The 23,291-nt window shown below is 36.8% G+C and overlaps 1 protein-coding gene and 1 long non-coding RNA gene across 3 annotated transcripts in view; one reads left to right on the top strand and one right to left on the bottom strand.

Moving 5' to 3' along the window:
- Window positions 1-23,291, bottom strand: part of LOC149828924 (uncharacterized) — a 197,234-nt gene that overhangs the window by 20,898 nt on the left and 153,045 nt on the right. The window lies entirely within an intron of this gene.
- The window catches only part of LOC149828926 (protein ROOT HAIR DEFECTIVE 3-like), a 90,181-nt gene continuing 85,040 nt past the window's right edge, over window positions 18,151-23,291 (top strand). Inside the window, exons 1-4 of one of the 2 annotated variants that reach the window (XM_090017803.1) lie at window positions 18,152-18,332; window positions 18,929-19,072; window positions 20,485-20,551; window positions 20,696-20,798. In XM_090017803.1, the coding sequence (XP_089873929.1) occupies window positions 18,931-19,072; window positions 20,485-20,551; window positions 20,696-20,798 (312 nt within the window). In that variant the 5' untranslated portion in view covers window positions 18,152-18,332; window positions 18,929-18,930. Of the gene's footprint in view, window positions 19,073-20,484; window positions 20,552-20,695; window positions 20,799-23,291 lie in introns of both variants that reach the window. The other variant, XM_090017802.1, reaches the window with a different exon arrangement.

The raw sequence follows: 23,291 nt of genomic DNA, 5'->3' as shown, positions 1-23,291 counted from the left end.
TACAAGGTTTAAATCCATGGATAACATTGAGGAGATCAAGTAGTATGGTTTAAAATGAAGCAATTTAACCCATTATCCATGTATGTCCAAGTTATTCGCACATCGTAATCAAACAATGAACATTTAAAACACAACGTCAAAACAAATATTGGACTTAGTACATATTGTTAGAGAAGAGACAAAATGTGTGTTATGTCTATCCAATCGTAGACAAGCTATCAAACAAGTCCTTAATAACACACCACACAATAAAAGTTGTGCCTATTTGTAAGGGTACAGAAGGGTAATAGCGGGAAAGGTAAAGACGAGTTCAAATTGAAAGGGTAAAGACATGTTCAAAAAGTCATATCTAGATGTGATATTTGGTTATCTGAATCATCAACAATTTTTTTATTATAACTTTTTTTACAGTGAAACTTGCATTAGATCAAATTGTTACTAAAAAAGCCAATTATTTTGTACTTCATGCCTAAATAAAAACCCAAACACACACACACACACACACACACACACACACACACACACATATATATATATATATATAGCCTTGTTATGCCACTGAAAAAACGTTATTTGAATACTAGTTACAACGGCTAGAAATGTTTTCATTTAACCACGCTACTAGAAAAACTCAAAACCCAATCACTATACATCGTTATATTATTTTCAGTTTAAATTTTCGATTGGCAAGTTTGACAAGTGGGGAATTGGTCAGCATTAATCATAAATAACACTTGACGCAACCCATGTGCCACTTAAATGGGGGAGTTTGACAAGTCGGGGATTGGTTAGCATTTATCATAAATAACACTTGACGCAAGTATGAACAATCTAGTCAGACGATAAAACCTCTTTTTCTTTTTTATATTTTTTTTAATGAAAATTATAAACATTGAGCGATTCAACCCCCAATCCGTTTGGAGCCTGAATCGCACGGATAGAAAATTTAATGATCCAGCTAAGCACCGGCAAGTTTAGCAGATTGTCTTAGGCACATAGTTATTTACCTTCCAACGATAGTGACAAATATCGATAGATTTATGAAAATCTAGTGATAATATCGCGATAAATTGTCTGAAATTTTAAAACGGCAATTTCTAGCGAGATTTTCAAATCTAGTTATTTAAATGTTCATCTTTGTTATTCAACCACAACCCTTTATAACATTCTCTTTTTTTCTCCGTACCTTTCTCCTTCTTAAGCTCACTCTTCTTTATTGCATGTAAAATGCTTCTAAATAACTACTTTCTCTGTTTTTTTTACAAGTACTTACCACTCAGTTTAGCATACCAATTATAAAATTGGTGAGCATCCAAACCAGACTCAAATTTCATACCAATGTTAAATACATAGTTTAATGACACATTTGAGAAGTGCTCTCGAGAGGGATGACAATGGACCGGGGCGGGGGACAAGATCTCTACTCCCACCCCGCCTTAAAATCTGAACATCTATCCCCGTTTCCATTCTTGCACGGGGATGGATTTTAACCCCCACCCCACCTCTACCCCCGTTTCATGTCCGTCATCCCCGGTCTAAACGGGGATGAGGTGGGGCCCAATTTCCCCTTGGTCCATAATCATCCCTTGAAGAATTGGGGACAGGGCCGGGTAGGAGAACTCGTAAGTTCATCTCCGACTCTATTCTTGCACCAAGACAGATTTTTTAACATTCATCCCTCCCTCCGTCCCCGTTTCATGTTCTTTATGGCTGAAATTGAGCATTTTTTCTCATGCCTGCATGGTGATTTTTGTATTTTAAAAAGCTAAAAAGTTAATAAAACATTTATATGCTGCGTGCCATTCATCTAAAATGCAACCAGACGGCCACCAGTGCCGTTCATATATGAAGCTTCCCAAGAGACTTTATTGCTATTGGTCCAATTCGGTTCATGTCTTTATCAACGACAGACTTATCACGTACATGACACTGTTTCCTTCACATTCATTAGTTGAACAAGTCCAAAACCCGAAATATGACAAGTCTACCAATTTTTTTCCAACGATTTTATCATTTTTTTTAGCTTCAAAAATTAGCTGCTTGTCTAACTTATTGCCCGAAAAAATCGTATATTGTTGTTGCCAAGAAAAAATCGTATATTAGTTGAATGGCTGCACTTTCCGATCCCTCGGTCCACTGCCATCCCTGGCTGTGGATTCAACTTTTGTAATTCAATATCCGTTTCATTTGCTTTCAATTCGTTCGGACGTTCTTCAACAACCAGTTGTATTAGCCTCTTTATCCACATTTACATTTTCATCATTGTTACACGTCCAAATTTTTTTTACCAATTTGAATTTGTTGAGTTCTGACAAGAACTTATCCTTTCAGTTCAAACAATTAAAAAAGTTATTTTTTTAAAATAATAATTGCATTGCTAAATCCAAGAGAAGCAAGCAAAATAATAGCAAAAAATATAAACATGTTGATGTGACAATTACATTCAATTAATTTAGGTTCATGTATTGCAAAAATGTCTACATCTGTCGTGAAAGTGCAGCCATTCAAAGAGATGGTGATGTGACCATTATATTTGTGAGTGCATGGTCATGAGTAATTATGGATATGATTTTAGAAATTAAGGTAATTAGACCCAATTTGAGTTTCATATTAAGGACAAAAATGGTGATTTTAATCACACATTCATAATTGAATATAGTATGATATCCATTACAACATTGAGATATTGAAAAAAAATGACTGGTTTTTTTATACATAAGTTTTATACTATTTTTGTATTGAGATCTAATTTGAAATCTATATTCGAGAAAAAAATCTATGATTTTTGACACACATTCATAATTGGATCCAATACAAAAATATCAAAAATATGGTTTGTGTAATTGTTTTACATATTTTTTTTGTATTTGAATCAAATTCGAGATCCATATACAAGATCTAAATTCATGAATAACGGCGAGAAGATCAAGTAGTGTGGTTTAAAATGAAGTAATTTAACCCATTATCCATGTCCGTCCAATATTTGAAACATAACGTTTGTGTATAGTCAAAACAAATATTGGAGGAGACAAAATATGTGTTTTGTCCATCCAATCCTAGACAAGCTATCAAACAAGCCCTTAATGACACACCACACAATAAAAGATGTACCTATTTGTAAGGGTATAGAAGAGTTCAAGTCAAAAAGGTAAAGACGAGTCCAAACTGAAAGGGTAAAGACATGTTCAAAAGTCATATCTAGAGGTGATATTTGGTTATTTGAATCATCAACATTTTTTTTTATTATGACTTGTTTACAATGAAACTTGCATTAGATCAAATTGTTATGAAAAAAGCCAATTATTTCATACTCCATGCCTAAATAAAAACCCAGAAACATATATATATATATATATATCCTTGTTATGCCACTCAAAAAATATACATCGTTATAAATGTTTTCATTTAACCACACTACTGGCTAGGAAAACTCAAAAACCCAATCACTACACATAGTTATATAAATTTTCGATTGAAAAGTTTGACAAGTGGGGGATTGGTCAGCATTTATCATAAATAACACTTAGACGCAACCCATGTGCCTCTTAAATGGGGGAGTTTGACAAGTCGGGGATTGGTTAGCATTTTTCAAAAATAACACTTGACGCAAGTATGAACAGTCTAGTGAGACGATAAAACTTCTTGTCTATTTTATATTTTTTTAATGAAAATTATAAAATTGAACGATTCAACCCCATCCATTTGGAGCCTGAATCGCACGGATAGAAAATTTAATGATCCAGCTAAGCACCGGCAAGTTTAGCAGATTGTCTTAGGCACATAGTTAAAATGAAAAATTATAATGCCAAATTTGTACCCAACTTTCTAAATTGATAAATCTTATGTGTGTTCAGATTCGGGTCATTCGTTGGATTAGATCCAGTTCAAATTCAGATTTTACATGTTCTATTGAATGGGACTAAGTGGATTCAGATTCGATTGGGTATCCCACCAAAATCTCATCCACTGAAAAAATGAATATTTTATTGCGCAATGACTTTCGTTAAATAACAGTAAAAAAAAAAAGGCAAGCTGAAGGACGGGTTTGGTTAGGATTCACGCAGAACCAAACCTAGACCTGATTTGAATGATGGCACAACATGGATCAAATCGGACCCACCATAAGAAAAACCATACCTGGACCGAGTCAACTAAGTCCTATCTAAAATTAACTAAAAAAAACACTCAAAGTAAGAACAAAAAACAATATTTACTTTTGAAGGGGCGAACAAGAAAAATGAAAGTAAAACATTTAATGCTGCTTCTAAAGCCCTTAGGAATAGTAGTTATGCAGATCCGAGTGGGTGGGAGATCCATTTATAATACATCTTGCTATGGCCCTTCCACTCTTTCTCATCAATATGGGATTATTTTTTTGTACATACACAGCAAGAGTCACAAGAGTATTTACCAAGGATCGGTACTAGGGGTGTCAATGGGTCGGGTTTGGTTCAGACCCAGGTTGAACCGACCTCGGTTTTTCGGTATGGTATCTGGTCCGGACCCACTATAAGAGAAACCATACCTGGACCTGATAAGAACTACATGAACAAGACTCGGGCCGGACCCAGTAAAATAATATTTTTTTCATTATTTTTACATTGAAAAATTGTGGGTCTTAATCGGAACTCAGGTCGGGCCCGAGTTTGATATAAAATTTCACAATCTATACCCAGATTTATGTATTAATCCAGACCCAAGTCTTAATCAGGTCTTCTTATTTATCATTTATCACCACACTCAAAGCCTATAGGGTTTGGTACTGGTCGTGACCGGTTGACACCCCCTAGTTGGTACATTGGACAAGGTTGCTAGTTTCTCCAAGCTAGAACAAAAATCAAAAGAAAAAGAAAAACTTATATTAAATATAACATAACAAGAAGAGGTTTCGCAACAAAAATAAAAATAAAAATAAAGAAAAAACTTGCCCTTGTAGGTGACAAGGGACTTCGACCTTGACCTAGTTTGTCAGTGTTGGTCCATATCCGTAGACCACTACAGATCAACAATTTCCATCTTCGTGATGAACTGTTGCACATTTCTTTTGGGCCGTTTCACTGTTGCTGCCTAAAAAACTCGCTTTCTCAAGTGTAAATCCGTTAATATAAATTAATAATTTCCAATGATATTGAAAATGCACCTTTCAAGTTTAACGAATTTTTATAATACCTTTTTATAAAAAAAAAACTTACGTATGATGAGATGTTTTTTTAGCATAAGCTTGGAAAGTAATAAAGTAAAAAATGTTACTTCTTACTTGCCTCCATTCATGCTTCATGTTTTAAGGCACTTTTTTAATGCTTGTTTTTCATTATGCACTTCTTGAATCGCCTCTTGCACCGACTTCTTACTCTGGTTAATCTTGGAGCTCAAATCATGTATTAACTATCTATCTAAAGCAATCTTCATGAAAAAAAGAGATCATGTAATCATGGAAGATGCTGTCACCCAAAGTTTGGAAATATTGATAAATGTCAACCAATATCAATTGATGGAAGTACCCCACAGTTGTTGATTTAGAACCAATGTTAAGTTGAATGCATTCAATTCCATTATTGTTCTTTGCATAATAAGGGAGAAATGGACCTTGCACCGCATTAATGGTATGATGTATACAAGGACTACAAACAGAAAAGGAAAAGAATGGTGGCCTGGCCCAGCTCCAGCTTTCTATTGTATGATAGAAAGTTGACTAGCTAGCCCATATGTATATTGTGAATTTCCTGAAGATCTGGGTCGTCCAATCACTAAAAAAAACAGTTGATTAGCGACAGAATTTAGCGACGGCGTTATATCATCGCTACTTAGCGACAGATTAACGAGAGAAATGAATCCGTCGCTATAATTGGAGAATTTTACGAAACTAGCGACAGATTATATTCCCTCGCAAAATCCGTCGCTACTTAGCGACGGATTGTGCGAGTGAATATTTTGTCGCAATAAATACGACAGTTCGCGACGGCTAAAATTCCGTCGCAAAATAGCGACAGCCTAGGGGACGAAATATTTTTCTGTCGCCTTTTTCGTTTTTTGAATTACGATGGCTTAGCGACGGAATTAATCCGTCGCTAAGCCATCGCGAAATGTCGCATTACCCCTAATCCCAGCCCTCTTCTTCCTTTCTTCTTTCGCTGCTCCCGCCCGCCGCCCTCTCCCTCCTGCTACCCTCTTCCTTCGGTCGCCCTATCCATCCTGTCGACCTCTCTGCCGGCCACCACCGTTCGCCGAAAGTCGATCTCCGTCAACCTTCCGTCGCCGCCGCCCGGAGCAATCGCAGGTATTTCCGGGCCCCACCGTTAAATGGATTGGGGGTCGACCCCCTGCGTTTTCCGACAGGGGGTCGACTCCGCCAGGCGGTCGACCCCAGTAGGGGGTCGACCCCCTGCCGTGTCCGGCCGGGGGTCAACCCCTTGTCATGTCCGGCAGGGGGTCGACCCCTTGTCATGTCCGGCAGGCGCTCGACCCCGTCAAGGGGTCGACCCCGGCAGGCGCTCGACCCCGTCAGGGGGTCGACCCCGGCAAGGAAAAGCCCTTTCCCATTGCACCCTCTCCTTCGTCCCGCTCGAGTTCAACCCTCACACCTCTCCATCCGCAGCCTCCTGAGCCTACAAATATGATATTCGTGGATCCATATCCGCCCAAAGATGAGTTGGCAGGATCCTATTGTCCTAAGTTTGAAAGGGTTTTTTTTCATGGTGACTTCATTTTAAAACATCATTTTTTTTGTGCAGATTTCTCAACGGAACTCGCTTGTGCCCCGCCACCCGTGGTAAGTAAGTGACAAAAACAATGCAAATCGGGTAAATACCCGTGGTGAGTAAGTGATGCAAGCGCATCACATGTTATTTAATTTATTGAATGTAACACTTTATTGTTCACACACTCACTTAGTTGTTGATATCTAGGACTGCTTTGTTGGAGTTCGGAGATCATGCTGAGCATGATTTTAATGTCTGAATATTGAAGTGTTCTTATTTTTTGAGTATGGAGTCCATGCTAGGCATGGTAGTAGTTAGTGAGATATTGAAGTGTGTTTGCTGCAGATACATGTTTGACATTTGTTTGATATGAATTATTTCGATGTATTGCAATGTTTGATGTGATTGTATCCATGCTTACATGTAGTTACTTTCAATTTGATTATGTCTTCCATGTGAAATTGTATACTGAAAGCATGCTTCAAATGAATGTATCGTGTCATGAATAGTTTGCACATGAAAATATTAAGTTATCAATGCATGCATCATAATTCTTGTGATTGTATGACATCATATATTGCATGATAAATTTGATATTTTCTTCATCATAGCATTCTGATGGTTCTCTTTTAACTGGTTAGGATACTATTCGTAACATCATACGACAAAATGATTGCAAACCGTGAATGGATGTACCGTAGGATAGTGGACAATGAGTTATCGCATGAATATATAGATGGTGTTGACAGTTTTATTGAATTTGCAACGGCAAGTGTCAGTACAGTAGATCCCACAGGTCGGATTAGGTGTCCCTGCAAGATTTGTAAGAATAATAGATTTATAGAACCTCATGGCGTTAGACATCACCTATACAGGAAGGGTTTTGTGAGTGATTATCAGAACTGGACATTTCATGGAGAAGAATTTAGAAACGATTTTGATGCACGTGTGAATGTGGTGCACGATAATCCATATACGAATTTGATATTTGATGTCGCAGGAATAGAACTGGGTTCTGCTATAAGTTCTAGTGATGTAAGAACTGCCGTAGATGAAGAATCACCAAACGATGCAGCTAGTAGATTTTATGATTTACTTAGAGATGCTGATGAGCCACTTTGGAACGGTTGTGAGAGTCACACTATCTTGTCTGCAGTTCTTCAACTAATGAATTTGAAGTCCGAGTATAATTTGAGTCAATCATGTTTTGAACGTTTATGCATGATTGTGAAGAGTATGTTGCCCAAAGATGAGAAATTGCCACAAAATTTCTATCGTGCGAAAGTTATGGTCAACGCTCTATGTATGGGTTACAAAAAGATTGATGCTTGTCCAAATCACTGCATGTTGTATTTCAAGGAGCAGGAAAACAACATATCATGCCCGTCATGTGGGCATCCTCGGTTCAAGCTAAAGACAAGAGGCAATGGTAGCACGAGATCAAAGGAAGTTTCATACAAGTCGCTCCGCTACTTTCCTATCACTCCTAGATTGCAGCGATTGTATATGTCTTCAAGGACAGCTAAACACATGAGATGGCATGCAAATAAAGTTCGACACGATGAAAACAAGATCACGCATCCTATTGACGCTGAAGCTTGGAAGCACTTTGATCGTACTCATCAGAACTTCGCAATGGAAGTGCGAAATGTTAGACTCGGTCTATGTACAGATGGATTTAATCCATTTGGGGGTAGATCAACTCCATACTCATGCTGGCCAGTATTTGTAACTCCATACAACCTTCCACCAAGCTTGTGTATGAAACGTCCAAATCTTTTCTTGTCTCTATTGATCCCTGGTCCGACCTCACCTGGTCAAAATCTTGATGTATATCTAAGGCCATTGATTGATGAACTAAAAGTACTGTGGGATGACGGTGTTACCACGTATGATGCCCACAAAAAACAAAATTTCAACATGAAGGCCGCTGTTCTATGGACAATCAGTGACTTCCCTGCATATGGTATGTTATCTGGTTGGAGCACACATGAGAGGTTGTCTTGTCCGTACTGCATGGAGGATTCCAAAGCTTTTAGATTGAGGCATGGAAGGAAGCCTTGCTGGTTTGAGTGCCATCGTCGATTTCTACCCAGCGATCATCCGTTCCGACGTCAAAAGAATGCATTTAAAGCAGGCACAACTGAAACGGAAGGTCCATCCTCAAGATTGTCCGGCATAGAGATTCTAAGAAGATTGCGATACTTTCCAGATGTATTAACAGATGCCCGCAGTCCTACACCCTTCCGTGGATTTGGGAAGGATCACAATTGGACGAAAAAATCTATTTTTTGGGAACTACCGTATTGGCCGACCCTATTGATACGACATAATTTGGATGTGATGCATGTAGAGAAAAATGTGTTTGATAATGTGTTCAATACAGTAATGAATATTAAAGGAAAAACGAAGGATAATCCGAAGGCCCGTATGGATTTAAAATTAATATGTAAAAGACCAGAATTGGAACTCAAAGAGTATAATGGCAAAGTACTGAAACCAAAGGCGAAGTACGTGCTCAGACCTGATCAAATAAAACATGTATGTCAATGGTTGAGACAACTGAGATTTCCAGATGGATATGTTTCTAACATTGCTCGGGCTGTGAAGATTGACGATGGACAGTTATATGGGTTAAAGAGCCATGATTGTCATATCTTTATGCAACGATTGATACCCCTAGCATTCCATGATATGTTAGACAAACCTATATGGGGGGTATTGTCTGAGTTGAGCGGATTTTTCAGAACATTGTGCGCATCGGAGGTCGTTGTATCAGATGTAAAGAATCTCGAGGACTCTGTCATCACCACTGTTTGTCTGCTAGAAAAGATATTTCCGTCAGCATTTTTCGATGTTATGGAACATTTGATCATACATCTGCCATATGAACTAAGGGTTGGTGGCCCTGTGCAATATCGATGGATGTACCCATTTGAAAGGTATATGTTTTTTTATATTTGTCTCTTTAATGACAGATATTTAAAATTTGAAATGTATATTCTTGTCAGATGCATGTTCGACCTAAAAAAAAAGGTTCGTAATAAAGCCAGAGTAGAAGGCTCTATTTGTGAGGCGTACACTTTAGAAGAGATTTCAAATTTCTCATCGATGTACTTCGAACCTCATATTCCAACACGTTACACATTATTTTATAGGAGGCATATGAGCAACAAATGGTAGAGCGATATGGCGATGACGCTACTCAGCATCCATCATTTGATCCTACAGCATGGGTGACTGCAGCAGGTGAACCCCAAAAAGGTCGCGTGTTCGGGTTTGGAAGTAATATGAACACTTCACCAGTTATTGGTTCTTCCAGTTACGGCTTACCGACTTCTTGCGCCGACATAAGCTCCAAGCAGCCGACTATTCTTTCCGGTGATGATGTACGCCAGATCGTTAATGAATCACTGAATAACTACTTCCAATACACCGTCGCCCCCTTTCTCCGAAATGAGATCAAGGCCGCTGTTCTGGAAAGGGGATCTTCGATTCCAGGTCCCTCTCAGGTATAATCACATATTCAGTTTTTTGTCTGCCTTAGAACACATATGAGCATAATCAAATCACATATATAACTTTTTGCCTGCCTAAGAACACATATGAGCATGTTATAATCACATATTCAGTTTTTTGACTGCCTTAGAGCACATATGAGCATGCTATAATAACATATAGAGTTTTTTTATTGCCTTAGAGCACATATAAGCATGCTATAATCACATATAAAGTTTTTTTGCCTGCCTAAGAACACATATGAGCATGATAGAATCACATATAAAGTTTTTTTGACTGCATTAGAACACATATGAGCATGCTATAATCACATATTCAGTTTTTTGACTGCCTAAGAACACATATGAGCATGTTATAATCACATATTCAGTTTTTTGACTGCCTTAGCACACATATGAGCATGCTATAATAACATATAGAGTTTTTTTATTGCCTTAGAGCACATATGAGCATGCTATAATAACATATAGAGTTTTTTTATTGCCTTAGAGCACATATGAGCATGCTATAATCACATATAAAGTTTTTTTGCCTGCCTTAGAACACATATGAGCATAATCAAATCACATATATAACTTTTTGCCTGCCTTAGAGCACATATGAGCATGATAGAATCACATATAGAGTTTTTTGCCTGCCTTAGAGCACATATGAGCATGCTATAATAACATATAGAGTTTTTTTATTGCCTTAGACCACATATGAGCATGCTATAATCACATATAAATTTTTTTGCCTGCCTTAGAGCACATATGAGCATGTTATAATCACATATTCAGTTTTTTGACTGCCTAAGAACACATATGAGCATGATAGAATCACATATAAAGTTTTTTGCTTTACCTGCCTTAGAGCACATATGAGCATGCTATAATCACATATTCAGTTTTTTTACTGCCTAAGAACACATATGAGCATGTTATAATCACATATTCAGTTTTTTGACTGCCTTAGCACACATATGAGCATGATAGAATCACATATAGAGTTTTTTTATTGCCTTAGAGCACATATGAGCATGCTATAATAACATATAGAGTTTTTTATTGCCTTAGAGCACATATGAGCATGCTATAATAACATATAGAGTTTTTTTATTGCCTTAGAGCACATATGAGCATGCTATAATCACATATAAAGTTTTTTTGCCTGCTATAGAGCACATATGAGCATGCTATAATCACATATTCAGTTTTTTGACTGCCTAAGAACACATATGAGCATGTTATAATCACATATTCAGTTTTTTGACTACCTTAAAACACATATGAGCATGCACAAATCACATATAGAGTTTTTTTACTACCTTAAAACACATATGAGCATGCACAAATCACATATAGAGTTTTTTTATTGCCTTAGAACATATATCATTTATGATAGAATCACATATAAATTTTTTTGCTTTACCTGCCTTAGAGCACATATGAGCATGCTATAATCACATATTCAATTTTTTGACTGCCTTAGCACACATACGAGCATGATCGAATCACATATATAGTTTTTTGCCTGCCTTAAAGCACATCTGAGCATGATAGAATCACATATAGAGTTTTTCTAGATGCCTTAGAACACATATGAACATGCTATAATCACATATTCAATTTTTTGACTGCCTTAGCACACATATGAGCATGATAGAATCACATATATATATAACTTTTTGTCTGCCTTAGAGCACATATGAGCATGATAGAATCACATATAGAGTTTTTTTATTGCCTTAGATCACACATGAGCACACGATAGAATCACATATAGTGTGTAATTTATTTCATTATATTTTGTTTATCAATACTGACTGTTCTTTTCTTGTGTAGGCTGCTAGCGATAATCAGCGTAGTGGAGCGGAAGGGACAGATAAAGACAATGAACAAGAAGACGCACAAAATCTTGGCGATGATTAGAGAACTGTGTTGAAGAAGTTCTATTTTTTTATGTTTCCTAATTGTAATTGTTGAATTGTAAATAATTAAACTTGTTAATTTTAAGGTGGAACGATTAATTGTTGTAGATTCTTGTTATATGAAATTTTTTGTGTGGCTTGTTTTTTATTTACAGGAAATATAAATTGTACAGGAAATATAAATTGTACAGTTCTCGGTATTTAATTTTCAAATAATTTTTTTTTATTTTTTTTCGTGTTTGCGACGGAACCATCCGTCGCTATTCATATTAATCTAGCGACGACATAGCGACGGAAGTAAATCCGTCGCCAAGCCGTGGTCGCCGTTTAGTACCGGCGGATTGGCGACGGAATATAGCGCTCGTTAGTCCGTCGCAATTAGCGACGGACCTGGCGACAGAATAATTCCGTCGCCAGTTAGCGTCGAAATATTCGCGACGTAAGCATACCGTCGCCTCGTTGTCGCTAATCCGTCGCTAACATGGGTAGCGACGGATTAGCGACGGAATGTGGTCGTCGCTAATCTACTGCTTTGTTGTAGTGAATCTCTTTCATTCAAATGGTGGTGTCCATTTTTCTGTCAAGAAAAAATTATGGTATCCAATTTAGCAACTTTGTTATGCATGGTAAAATAGATTCATAGCATGTGACTGCATTGTTCATTCTCACACTTGATGCTCTTTTTCTTGGGATGGATATGAATTTCAGGTTTAGGACCTATGGTCGTTTAATTATTTAGTGAATTTGAATCATTATATAGGAACTACTGTAGATCTCATATAAATAGATGATTCACAACAATTTTAGCAAACAATACTTATATATATATATATATATATATATATATATATATATATATATATATATATATATATATAACCCTAGGTGGGTCCAGATCTGGGATCCAACCCACCTGGGTCCGGATATAGGATCCGACTCACCTGAGTTGAGTTTGGGCTCAAAAGTTCATTCTTAATCATTTTGGATAGGTCTTGGATCCAAAAACTTCTCAAAAAGGATCAGTAACTTAAAAAGAAACAACTACAAACCCGGATACACCCTCCGATGACTCAAAATGGATCCTAACGGTTGTCAGAACTAATCCTAATAAAAAAATAAAAAGATAAAAATGAAATTGTCTTGAAACTCTAAGAAGAATATATTGGATATAAAGTGGCTTTCGGGTTCCTCATGCTGGTCTGAGTGGAAGCGAGCTTGTGGTGTTAACCCTTTCTCCCACATTCCACTCTCACCCGGTGTGCATGTGGTTTTCACTGGTGTGCCTAGTAAAGGCTTTGGGTGTTATTGACCAGACCCAAAGTTTTATCAATATATGCAAGTTAAGGGGCCACCATTGGCTGGCTCGATATATATATTTACTTAGTTTGTCACTTTGTAGAGAGTCTATGCCATAAAAACAAGAGAAAAAAATATAAATTTCAATATATGTGGTAATGATCTTCTCTTCCGAATAGTCTGGTTTTATCAAGTTAAGGGGCCACCATTGGCTGGCTCGATATTGACTTAGTTTTTCACTTTGTAGAGAGTCTATGCTATAAAAACAATAATAATAATAAAAAAAAAAGCTTTTTGCACACAGAGAAAGAGAAAAGAAAAGAGGGAGAAAGCGTAAGTCCATCCCCCCCCACACAGATTTTGATTTTAAAGCGTAAGGCAAAATTATAACCTTACCCGACCCAAGGCCATCTGCATAAATCATTGGCAAGTTTGACAAAGTCATAAATAACACTTTTGACGCAACCCATGTGCCACTTAAATGGGGGGAGTTTGACAAAGTCAAAAGAGTAAGTATGCTGCCCCACTCAAGTATGAACCATCTAGTCAGACGATAAAACCTCTTTGTCTTTTTTATATATATATTTTTAATGAAAATTATAAAAATTGAACGATTCAACCCCCCAATCCGTTTGGAGCCTGATAATCGCACGAATAAAAAATTTAATGATCCAGCTAAGCATCGGCAAGTTTAGCAGATTGTCTTAGGCACATAGTTATTTACCCTGCAACCATAGTGACAAATATCGCGAGATTTATGAAAATCTAGTGATAATATCGCAAGAAATTGTCACGGCTTTTTAAAACGGCAATTTCTAGCGAGATTTTCAAATCTAGTTATTTAAATGCTCGTCTTTGTTATTCAACCACAACCCTTTATAACATTCTCTTTTTTTTTTTTCGTACCTTTCTCCTTCTTAAGCTCTTCTTTATTGCATGTAAAATGCTTCTAAATAACTACTTTAGCTGTTTTTTTTACAAGTACTTACCACTCAGTTTAGCATACCAATTATAAAATTGGTAAGCATCCAAACCAGACTCAAATTTCATACCAATGTTTAATGACACATTTGAGAAGTGCTCTCGAGAGGGATGACAATGGACCGGGGCGGGGGACAAGATCTCTACTCCCACCCCGCCTTGAAATCTGAACCTCTATCCCCGCTTTCATTCTTGCACGAGGATGGATTTTAACCTCTACCCCCGTTTCATGTCCGTCATCCCCGGTCTAAACGGGGATGAGGTGGTCCATAATCATCCCTTGAAGAATTGGGGACAGGGCGGGGTAGGAGAACTCCTAAGTTCATCTCCGATTCTATTCTTGCAAGAAGATAGATTTTTTAACATTCATCCCTACCTCCATCCCCGTTTCATGTTCTTTACGGCAGGTCATGCTGAACTTGAGCATTTTTTCTCGTGCCTACATGGTGGTTTTTGTATTTTAAAAAGCTAAAAAGTTGATAAAACATTCCCAAGAGACTTTATTGCAATTGGTCCAATTCGGTTCATGTCTTTATCAACGACAGACTTATCACGTACATGACACTGTTTCCTTCACATTCATGAGTTGAACAGGTCCAAAACTCGAAATATGACAAAATCTACCAATTTTTTTCCAACGATTTTATCCTTTTTTTTTTTTAGCTTCAAAAATTAGCCGCTTGTCTAACTTATTGCCCTAAAAAAATCGTATATTGTTGTTGCCAAGAAAAAAATCGTATATGGTTTCGATCCCTCGGTCCACTGCCATCCCTGACTGTGGATTCAACTTTTGTAATTCAATATCCGTTTCATTTGCATTCAATTCATTCGGAGCGTTCTTCGCCTCTTTATCCCACATTTGCATTTTCATCATTGTTACACGTCCATTTTTTTTTTTACCAATTTGAATTTGTTGAGTTCTGACAAGAATTTATCCTTTCAGTTGGAACAACTAAAAAAGTTATTTTTTTAAAAATAATAATTGCATTGCTAAATCCAAGACAAGCAAGCAAAATAATAGCAAAAATTATGACAATTACATTCAATTAATTTAGGTTCATTTATTGCAAAAATGTCTACATCTGTCGTGAAAGTGCATGGTCTTGAGTAATTATGGATATGATTTTAGAAATGAAGGTAATTAGACCATCACACATTCATAATTGAATCCAGTATGATACCCATTACAACATTGGGATATTGAAAAAAAAATGACTATGGTTTTTTTATACATAAGTTTTATTGGCAAGTTTGAAAAGTCGGGGATTGGTATAAATAACACTTTTGACGCAACCCATGTGCCACTTAAATGGGGGAGTTTGACAAAGTCAAAAGAGTAAGTATGCTGCCCCACTCAAGTATGAACAGTCTAGTCAGACGATAAAACCTCTTTTGTCTTTTTTATATTTTTTTAATGAAAATTATAAAAATTGAACGATTCAACCCCCAATCCGTTTGGAGCCTGAATCGCACGGATAGAAAATTTAATGATCCAGCTAAGCATCGGCAAGTTTAGCAGATTGTCTTAGGCACATAGTTATTTACCCTCAAATACCGCGAGATTTATGAAAATCTAGTGATAATATCGTGAGAAATTGTCACAGCAATTTCTAGCAAGATCTAATTTATATAAGCATCGTGTGATTTATGGATTTTTTTTTTCAATTTCTCGTGAGTTTTTGAAAAATGAGAAATTGCCGATAAAAACGTTTGTCACTGTGGCTGAGTGTGGCCCACACATTACCCGTTCAAAGCAGTTTTGGTACGTCTATACCCAGATTTATGTATTAATCCAGACCCAAGTCACCATACTCAAACCCTATAGGGTTTGGTACTGGTCGTGACCTGTTGACACCCCCTAGTTGGTACATTGGACAAGGTTGCTAGTTTCTCCAAGCTAGAACAAAATTCAAAAGAAAACGAAAAACTTATATTAAATATAACATAATAAGAAGCGGTTTTGCAACAAAAATAAAAATAAAAATAAAGAAAAAAACTTGCCCTTGTAGGTGACAAGGGATTTCGACCTTGACCTACTTTGTCAGTGTTGGTTCATATCCGTAGACCACTACAGATCAACAATTTCCATCTTCATGGTGAAATTACATCAACTAAAATATGGGACCAAAAACTAGGGATATTGAAAAAAATGACTATGTTTTTTTTATACATAAGTTTTATACTATTTTTGTATTGAGATCTAATTTGAGATTTATATATCTATGATTTTTGACACACATTCATAATTGGATCCAATACAAAAAATATATTTGTATATCGAAAATATGGTTTGCGTAATTGTTTTACATAATTTTTTTTTCGTATTTGAATCAAATTCGAGATCCATATAAAAGATCTAAATCCATGAATAAGGGCGAGGAGATCAAGTAGTATGGTTTAAAATGAAGTAATTTAACCCATTATCCATGTCTGTCCAAGATTTGAAAGGCCATCTGCGTTTCACTGGCAAGTTTGAAAAGTCGGGGATTGGTTAGCGTTTATCATAAATAACACTTTTGACGCAACCCATGTGCCACTTAAATGGGGGAGTTTGACAAAGTCAAAAGAGTAAGTATCCTGCCCCACTCAGTATGAACAATCTAGTCAGACGATAAAACCTCTTTGTCTTTTTTATATATTTTTTAATGAAAATTATAAAAATTGAACGATTCAACCCCCAATCCGTTTGGAGCCTGAATCGCACGGATAGAAAATTTAATGATCCAGCTAAGCACCGGCAAGTTTAGCAGATTGTCTTAGGCTGATAGTTATTTACCCTCCAACCATAGTGACAAATATCGCGAGATTTATGAAAATCTAGTGATAATATCGTGAGAAATTGTCACGGCAATTTCTAGCGAGATCTATTTTATATATTTTTTATTTATTTTTTATTGTTGAGATTTTGCGGAAAAAAAATAGAAATTTCAATATGTGTGGTAATGATCTTCTCTGCGGACAGTCCAGTTTTATCAATATATGCAAGTTAAGGGGCCACCATTGGCTGGCTCGTTATTGACTTTGTTTGTCACTTTGTAGAGAGTCTATGCTATAAAACAAGAAAAAAATATAGAAATTTCAATATATGTGGTAATGATCTTCTCTCCCAACAGTCCAATTTTATCAATATATGCAAGTTAAGGGCCACCATTGGCTGGCTCGTTATTGACTTTGTTTGTCACTTTGTAGAGAGTCTATGCTATAAAACAAGAAAAAAAAAAAAAGAGAGAATTTTTTTGCACCATTCTCACCCCGTCTCAAAATTCTGCCTATAGTGTGTGTGTTTCATTGTTTGTGGGGTCCTGGGCCGACTTAAAAGCCTACCTATATATATATATATATATATATATATATATATATATATATATATATATATATATAGGTTAGTGGAAGCATGATTGTGCTCGCTGCGACTTCGACACATATAGGTCTTCTACTGATGTACAATTGCTTTTCTTAATACATAGATGTTTCCTTCAAGTGATCTGCTTTCTTCTTGCTTTTTGTTTATGTGATAATTTGCACGCGTGCATGCTTGTGAGATTGCGCTGACACACTCCCTTTGTGATCTTGCATATGTGCTTGTGTGTGTTTCACTATCCCCTTAAGCTCGTTGACCAGGTGCCACAACGATGCTTCCAATAAGCCCGTGACAAATTGCCAATGATATTCTATAAATTATGGGATTTTCTTGCAACTTGATTGTCAACCATACCAAGTTTGAGTTGATTCATGGAATCCTAAGGAAACAATGTGTTGTAGAGTTCTAAAGGGATAAATTTGTCTTCAGCAGCCCAACAAAAACTAGGATATATCACATCCAGTTTGCTTTCATCCTTAACAGTAACTGGTTGAGCCTTCTTTTGGAAGGTGAACAAATCTTTCAAGACATTGTAGACTTGGAAGAGACTTCAGTAGGTCTTTGGTTGGTAGGTTGTTTCTCAACTGAGTCCGGTTTGAATGTTTTTTATTAGCTCTTGATGTGAATAACTCCATTCCCTTGTCTCAGCTTGTCCCTGGTTTATAAGTTCTGATAAAAAAATACTATGTAAATCAGATCTTGAATTCATGATAATCATGCTCTAATGTAGTTGGAAGTGTGTTTTTAGGTAAGGTTCCACCTCTCTGGGTATCAAATTTGGGATGCAGTTGCAACCAGAATGGGAGGACGACAATATTCAGTGATCAAAGTTTCATTAATCCTCAATTGCTTTTAGCTAACATTGACTCCTACAAGAATTTCGAGAGTTCTATATCTCATTTTTTACACTGTACCTAGGGAACCAAGATATATGTGTGTTTCCTTGTTTAGTATCTACTTCCCTAAAGAGAGGGTCCTTCTCAGCTTCATCCAGCGGACATATGCCAATTGCTTGAGAATAAAGCATACATATTTTAGTCTGTTCTTGTGTTGGATGCTTCAATTGAGGCCTTATCTTCAGCATTTTATGGTTTTTCTTTGCATCCTCAAGTCTGATTCTGGATTCACGCATCTTTTCTCTTTTGCCATTTTCCTTAATTGCAGAAATGGCGAACTCTTATATTCAGCTTATTGATGAAAAAGGTTCATTTAAATCTTCTGATATTAATGATTTCACTGAAGCATTGAATTTTGGTGAATGTGGACCTTCCTATGCAGTAGTTTCCATCATGGGTCCTCAAAGTAGTGGTAAGTTCAGCTGTTTTTGCCTTTACTTTTTCTGTAGCATTTGCATGATATGTATTCATTGGAGATCTACTTTATTTACTATTTCAAAGCTTATACCATATGCTTGGGAAAGAGGATTCAGGTAACTTTTGTAGTCATTGTTAGTTTTGTGTCATAATGGTTTTTTGTGCATTATGAAAGATAATGGTTTTTTGCTGCTCTCGTACTTTTGCACAAAATCTATTACTTGTTGATATAATTTCCTGCTTTTTCTTGCATTGTCTGATACTATCGGACACCACTTAATACTTGCTGCATGAAAATGGACTTGGTTTTTATTTTGCTGATGTGGTTGTGTCACAAATGATTCACGTTCTTCACATAATGCTGCTACATCAGTTGTTTGTCTTTTTAAAGAACCTTCTGATGTAATAATTGTTGGGTTTCCCTCCTTTGTGGGACTCGTCTTGGAAATAGATCGTCTGATAAAGGATCATTTATAGTATGACCATTGGAACCATGCACATTCATTATCGCAGCAGAATTCCCAAGCACGACGTTTGATTGTCTTGAGGGCGATTTCAGTATTCGCCAGATAGCGATTTGTAGAAGTTCTCTCAGTTGAATGACGATTCAGCTTTTCAGAGATTTGAGGAACAACAATTTGCCGATTACGATTTGTGGTTTGTGCTTTAGCTGCATAGCGACTTGTGCTTCAGCTGCATAGAGATTTGTGGTAAGGCGATTCAGGCGCTTCGTAACTTGTGGATGCCATTTAGTCTTCCACATTAAATGCTAGTCATGTTCTTTATTTAAAGGGGATGAGTGTGAGCTAAAAGATTTTTTTGAGAGAGTGGGATACACTTTTAGGGCACCGAGAAGGGTGTGGAGAGAACAAAGCAAGAAGTGATGCTACACTTCTTTTTGGACAGCTTCGTGAGTCTGGTTATTCAAAACATTTGTTCTTTGTTCTTCGGTGAGGTCTATCGTCTTGTTATTTCGTTACACATTGTGTGTTTGTAAGGCTTATGCCTCTTGGCTACTTTGTAATATTTGTTTGAAGATAGTGGAAGGAACTGACCTAATCGATCCCGTGGACGTACCTCAGTTTGAGAGGGAATCACATAAATCTTTGTGTGTTTCTTTTATTTTTGCTGTTGTTATATTTTGTATTGATTCTATTGATTCACACTTGTATGAAAGCCCGTTTTTCCTCAACAATAAGTTTGATATATAGAATATATTCTGAGAAACATTTGTGCTAATATGTTTATTCGTGCTTAATATTGTCCAACGGTTCATTTATCTGATGTTGAAAAGGATTAAGTTTATCCTTCTCTCAGAAAATAAAAGATTAAGTTTACATGGCATTTTATGTATGTTAAACACGTTTTTTGCATCACAGCCTAGTTATATGTTTTTTTTTTTAACAGGGAAAAGCACTCTTCTAAACGAACTTTTTCGTACAGAATTTAAAGTATTGGATGCTTCGAAAGAAACGTAAGTGTCTAACTTTGATGACCTTTGTTGGATTTCTAATTCCTATGAACTCTGCATGTTCCCTCAAAAGTTATGCTTCAGCAGTTGCTGTATTTGGTTGTTATTGGATGAGGTGAGAAGTAATGCCAATTAAATCCTTTTCAGAGGTCGGATTACTAAAGGAGTTTGGTTAGCAAAGTGTGCTGATATTGTTCCTTTCACATTTGTTATGGATTTGGAGGGTACTGATGGAAGCGAGAGAGGAGAGGTGATTATACAAAACTTTAATGTTTTACACGGTGTTTCTTTCCTTTTATTCATCTTTTATAGTGCAGATGCTTTCAGTTTGGGTCTCTTAGTGCTACGTCTGTATGTGATCAGACTTGGGCTACTTCTTGGTTTTGCCTTCAGTTAACCTTGACTCTGACTTTTTGTTCATGACCAAGGAAGGCCTAATCAATCAGATGAATCATGGAAATTTTTAGATATATGTAATTGGCCTGGAAGTACTATACTCTCCTCTGTGGTTTGACACTAAGTGCGCTCTGTCCGTGATTGGCCGGATTTGATGATGTCATTGGACCCAGTAGAAACTCTAAGTTTTGTCCTATTGGTTGTACTTGGGTCATATCTAGTCATTTGATAATCCCTAATTGGAACTTCCATTGTAAATATGATGTATTTTTGTTTTTCCAAAATGGCAGTATCTCAAGTTTATCCTGATATTTTCAAAGGTACACTAACTAGATCTGAGCTTGTTTATCACAATGTGGTTGTGAGATTATCTCTATGTGGTCACAAGATGGAAAGAATTCAATGTCCTGTTTTCCCATTTTTTTTCTTTTCCCTTTTCGTCTAAGGGGATATTTACTTGGCTTAGAAACAGCAAATTTTCTGTAGGCCCACAAACCTGTATTAAAACTATTGGTGCCAGGGCCAAAACAATACGTCCACTGCAACAGATTCCAACCTAGAGGGAGGGGGTATCAGACTTTGTTTCCATTACAGGAGGCATTATGTCTCATCTTGTGCATGACAAACACCCCCTAGATGTTGATAGTTTTTCTTGAAACTTTTGATAATCTCTTTGGGGCCATTTGGATGACAGGGGGCAAAATCTGGGTTTGAGAAACCTAGGTTCTGCTTAAAATCAGGTTTTTTGGAAAACCTGATTTGCCAAAACCTGATATTCAGATTTTTGGTCACTCAGAAAGAAAAAAGAAAAAAAATAGCCCTGGCCATTTTCCGGTCGGTGGCTGGCCGAAAAATGGTCAGCCCTCATTTTAGGAAAAAAATTACAAAAAGAAAAAAAAATGGTTGGCCCGAAAATGGCTGGCCGGATTACCATGGTTAAAAAAAAAAAGATATGCTTCCAGCCATTTCCGGATGAGGCCAGACTGGTACTGCACGCAGAAATGGCCGGAATGCACTTGGGTGGGAGAGAGCTTGGGTGCCATCCAAACAGCACCTTTATGTTTTCAGTTCTGTGGTATTCCCAAGAACAATATTAGTGACATAGCTTACAACATGCTTCATCACCATCATTAATAATAAAATCAATAATGATGACGATGGTGATTGCTATTACTGGCACTGCTATTGGTGTTTCTTTGCTGGTCTTGTTCAGCTTGTCATAGCAATGAATGAGCGTAACAAAGCTTTATGTAGTGCCATCTAACATCCTATCTGTACAAAATAGTATATAGTTAAAGAAATGTCTGTAGATACATCTTCTCGAAGATATGTAGTGCATCGAGTATATACCAAAAGAAAAGGAAGAAAAAAAGAGTATATACCAAAAGAAAAGGAAGAAAAAAAGAGTATATATATACCAAAAGAAAAGGAAGAAAAAAAAAACTAGGTCTCAATTAGCATTCCTACGACAGTCTTTAGATTTGAAGCCTTTTCTGCTTAGTGAATTCCTGATGCACATGATTCTGGGTGACAATGTAGTGCTTGTATGTTCGATAGAAAATCTTGCATTCCTTAAGTACTTATTATTTGTTTCGAGGTACCCATGTAGTAGTTAATTTGCTCTCCAACATAAGTTTTATTTTTTGCCATGTCAGTTGCTTGTAATTCTCCTCGATGGTAGCCCAGTATTTGAAAAGGTATCATGACAATGGCAGTGTAAAATATTCTGGCATGGTGATACTCTTTTTATTGGTTTAAGTTGATATTATAGGCTTGTTGTGGCTTTTGCATGCTTGAAAGTGGTCCATGCAAACATTACCAATGGTGGTACTCATTTTAATGTGCTTGAACTACCATTGTCATGATACCTTTTCAAATAACCTCAATCTCACTCTTGTCATGTCTCTTCACTTTATGTGGGTGGTTTCACTCTGTATTTGTCAGTTGGGTGCTGCAGTCTTTAAGGAAACAATTTTATGATCCACTCTTCTATACTCAAAATATGATTTGCTTCTTTTCATTAGAATTTTAGCTTTTCCATGCTCAATTAATTACTGTTCTACCTTCATGCTTGTGAAACAAAAATAATGTTGCTTGTGTTTTATGTATTTATGTGTTTCTTTATGGCTTGCTGTAATTTATCATTATTCATGGTTTGTAATTGCTGTATTCTGATGCTTCCTGGGGACCCTTATCGCCATGGTGTGTATGAGAAACAAGGGCGTAGCTAGGGGGGGGCAGGACTGGTCTGTAGCCCAGTCCTGCCTCCCGAAACAGTTATTTTTTTTTGTTTTTTTTTTTAAAAGCCCAGTCCTAGCCCAGCCCTGACTGCAGCAAATAGTTTGAT

This window comes from Nuphar pumila, chromosome 9, assembly GCF_984573655.1.
Source record: "Nuphar pumila chromosome 9, dmNupPumi1.hap1.1, whole genome shotgun sequence".
Classification (NCBI taxonomy): domain Eukaryota; kingdom Viridiplantae; phylum Streptophyta; class Magnoliopsida; order Nymphaeales; family Nymphaeaceae; genus Nuphar; species Nuphar pumila.
This window is presented reverse-complemented; position numbering and strand designations above follow the sequence as displayed.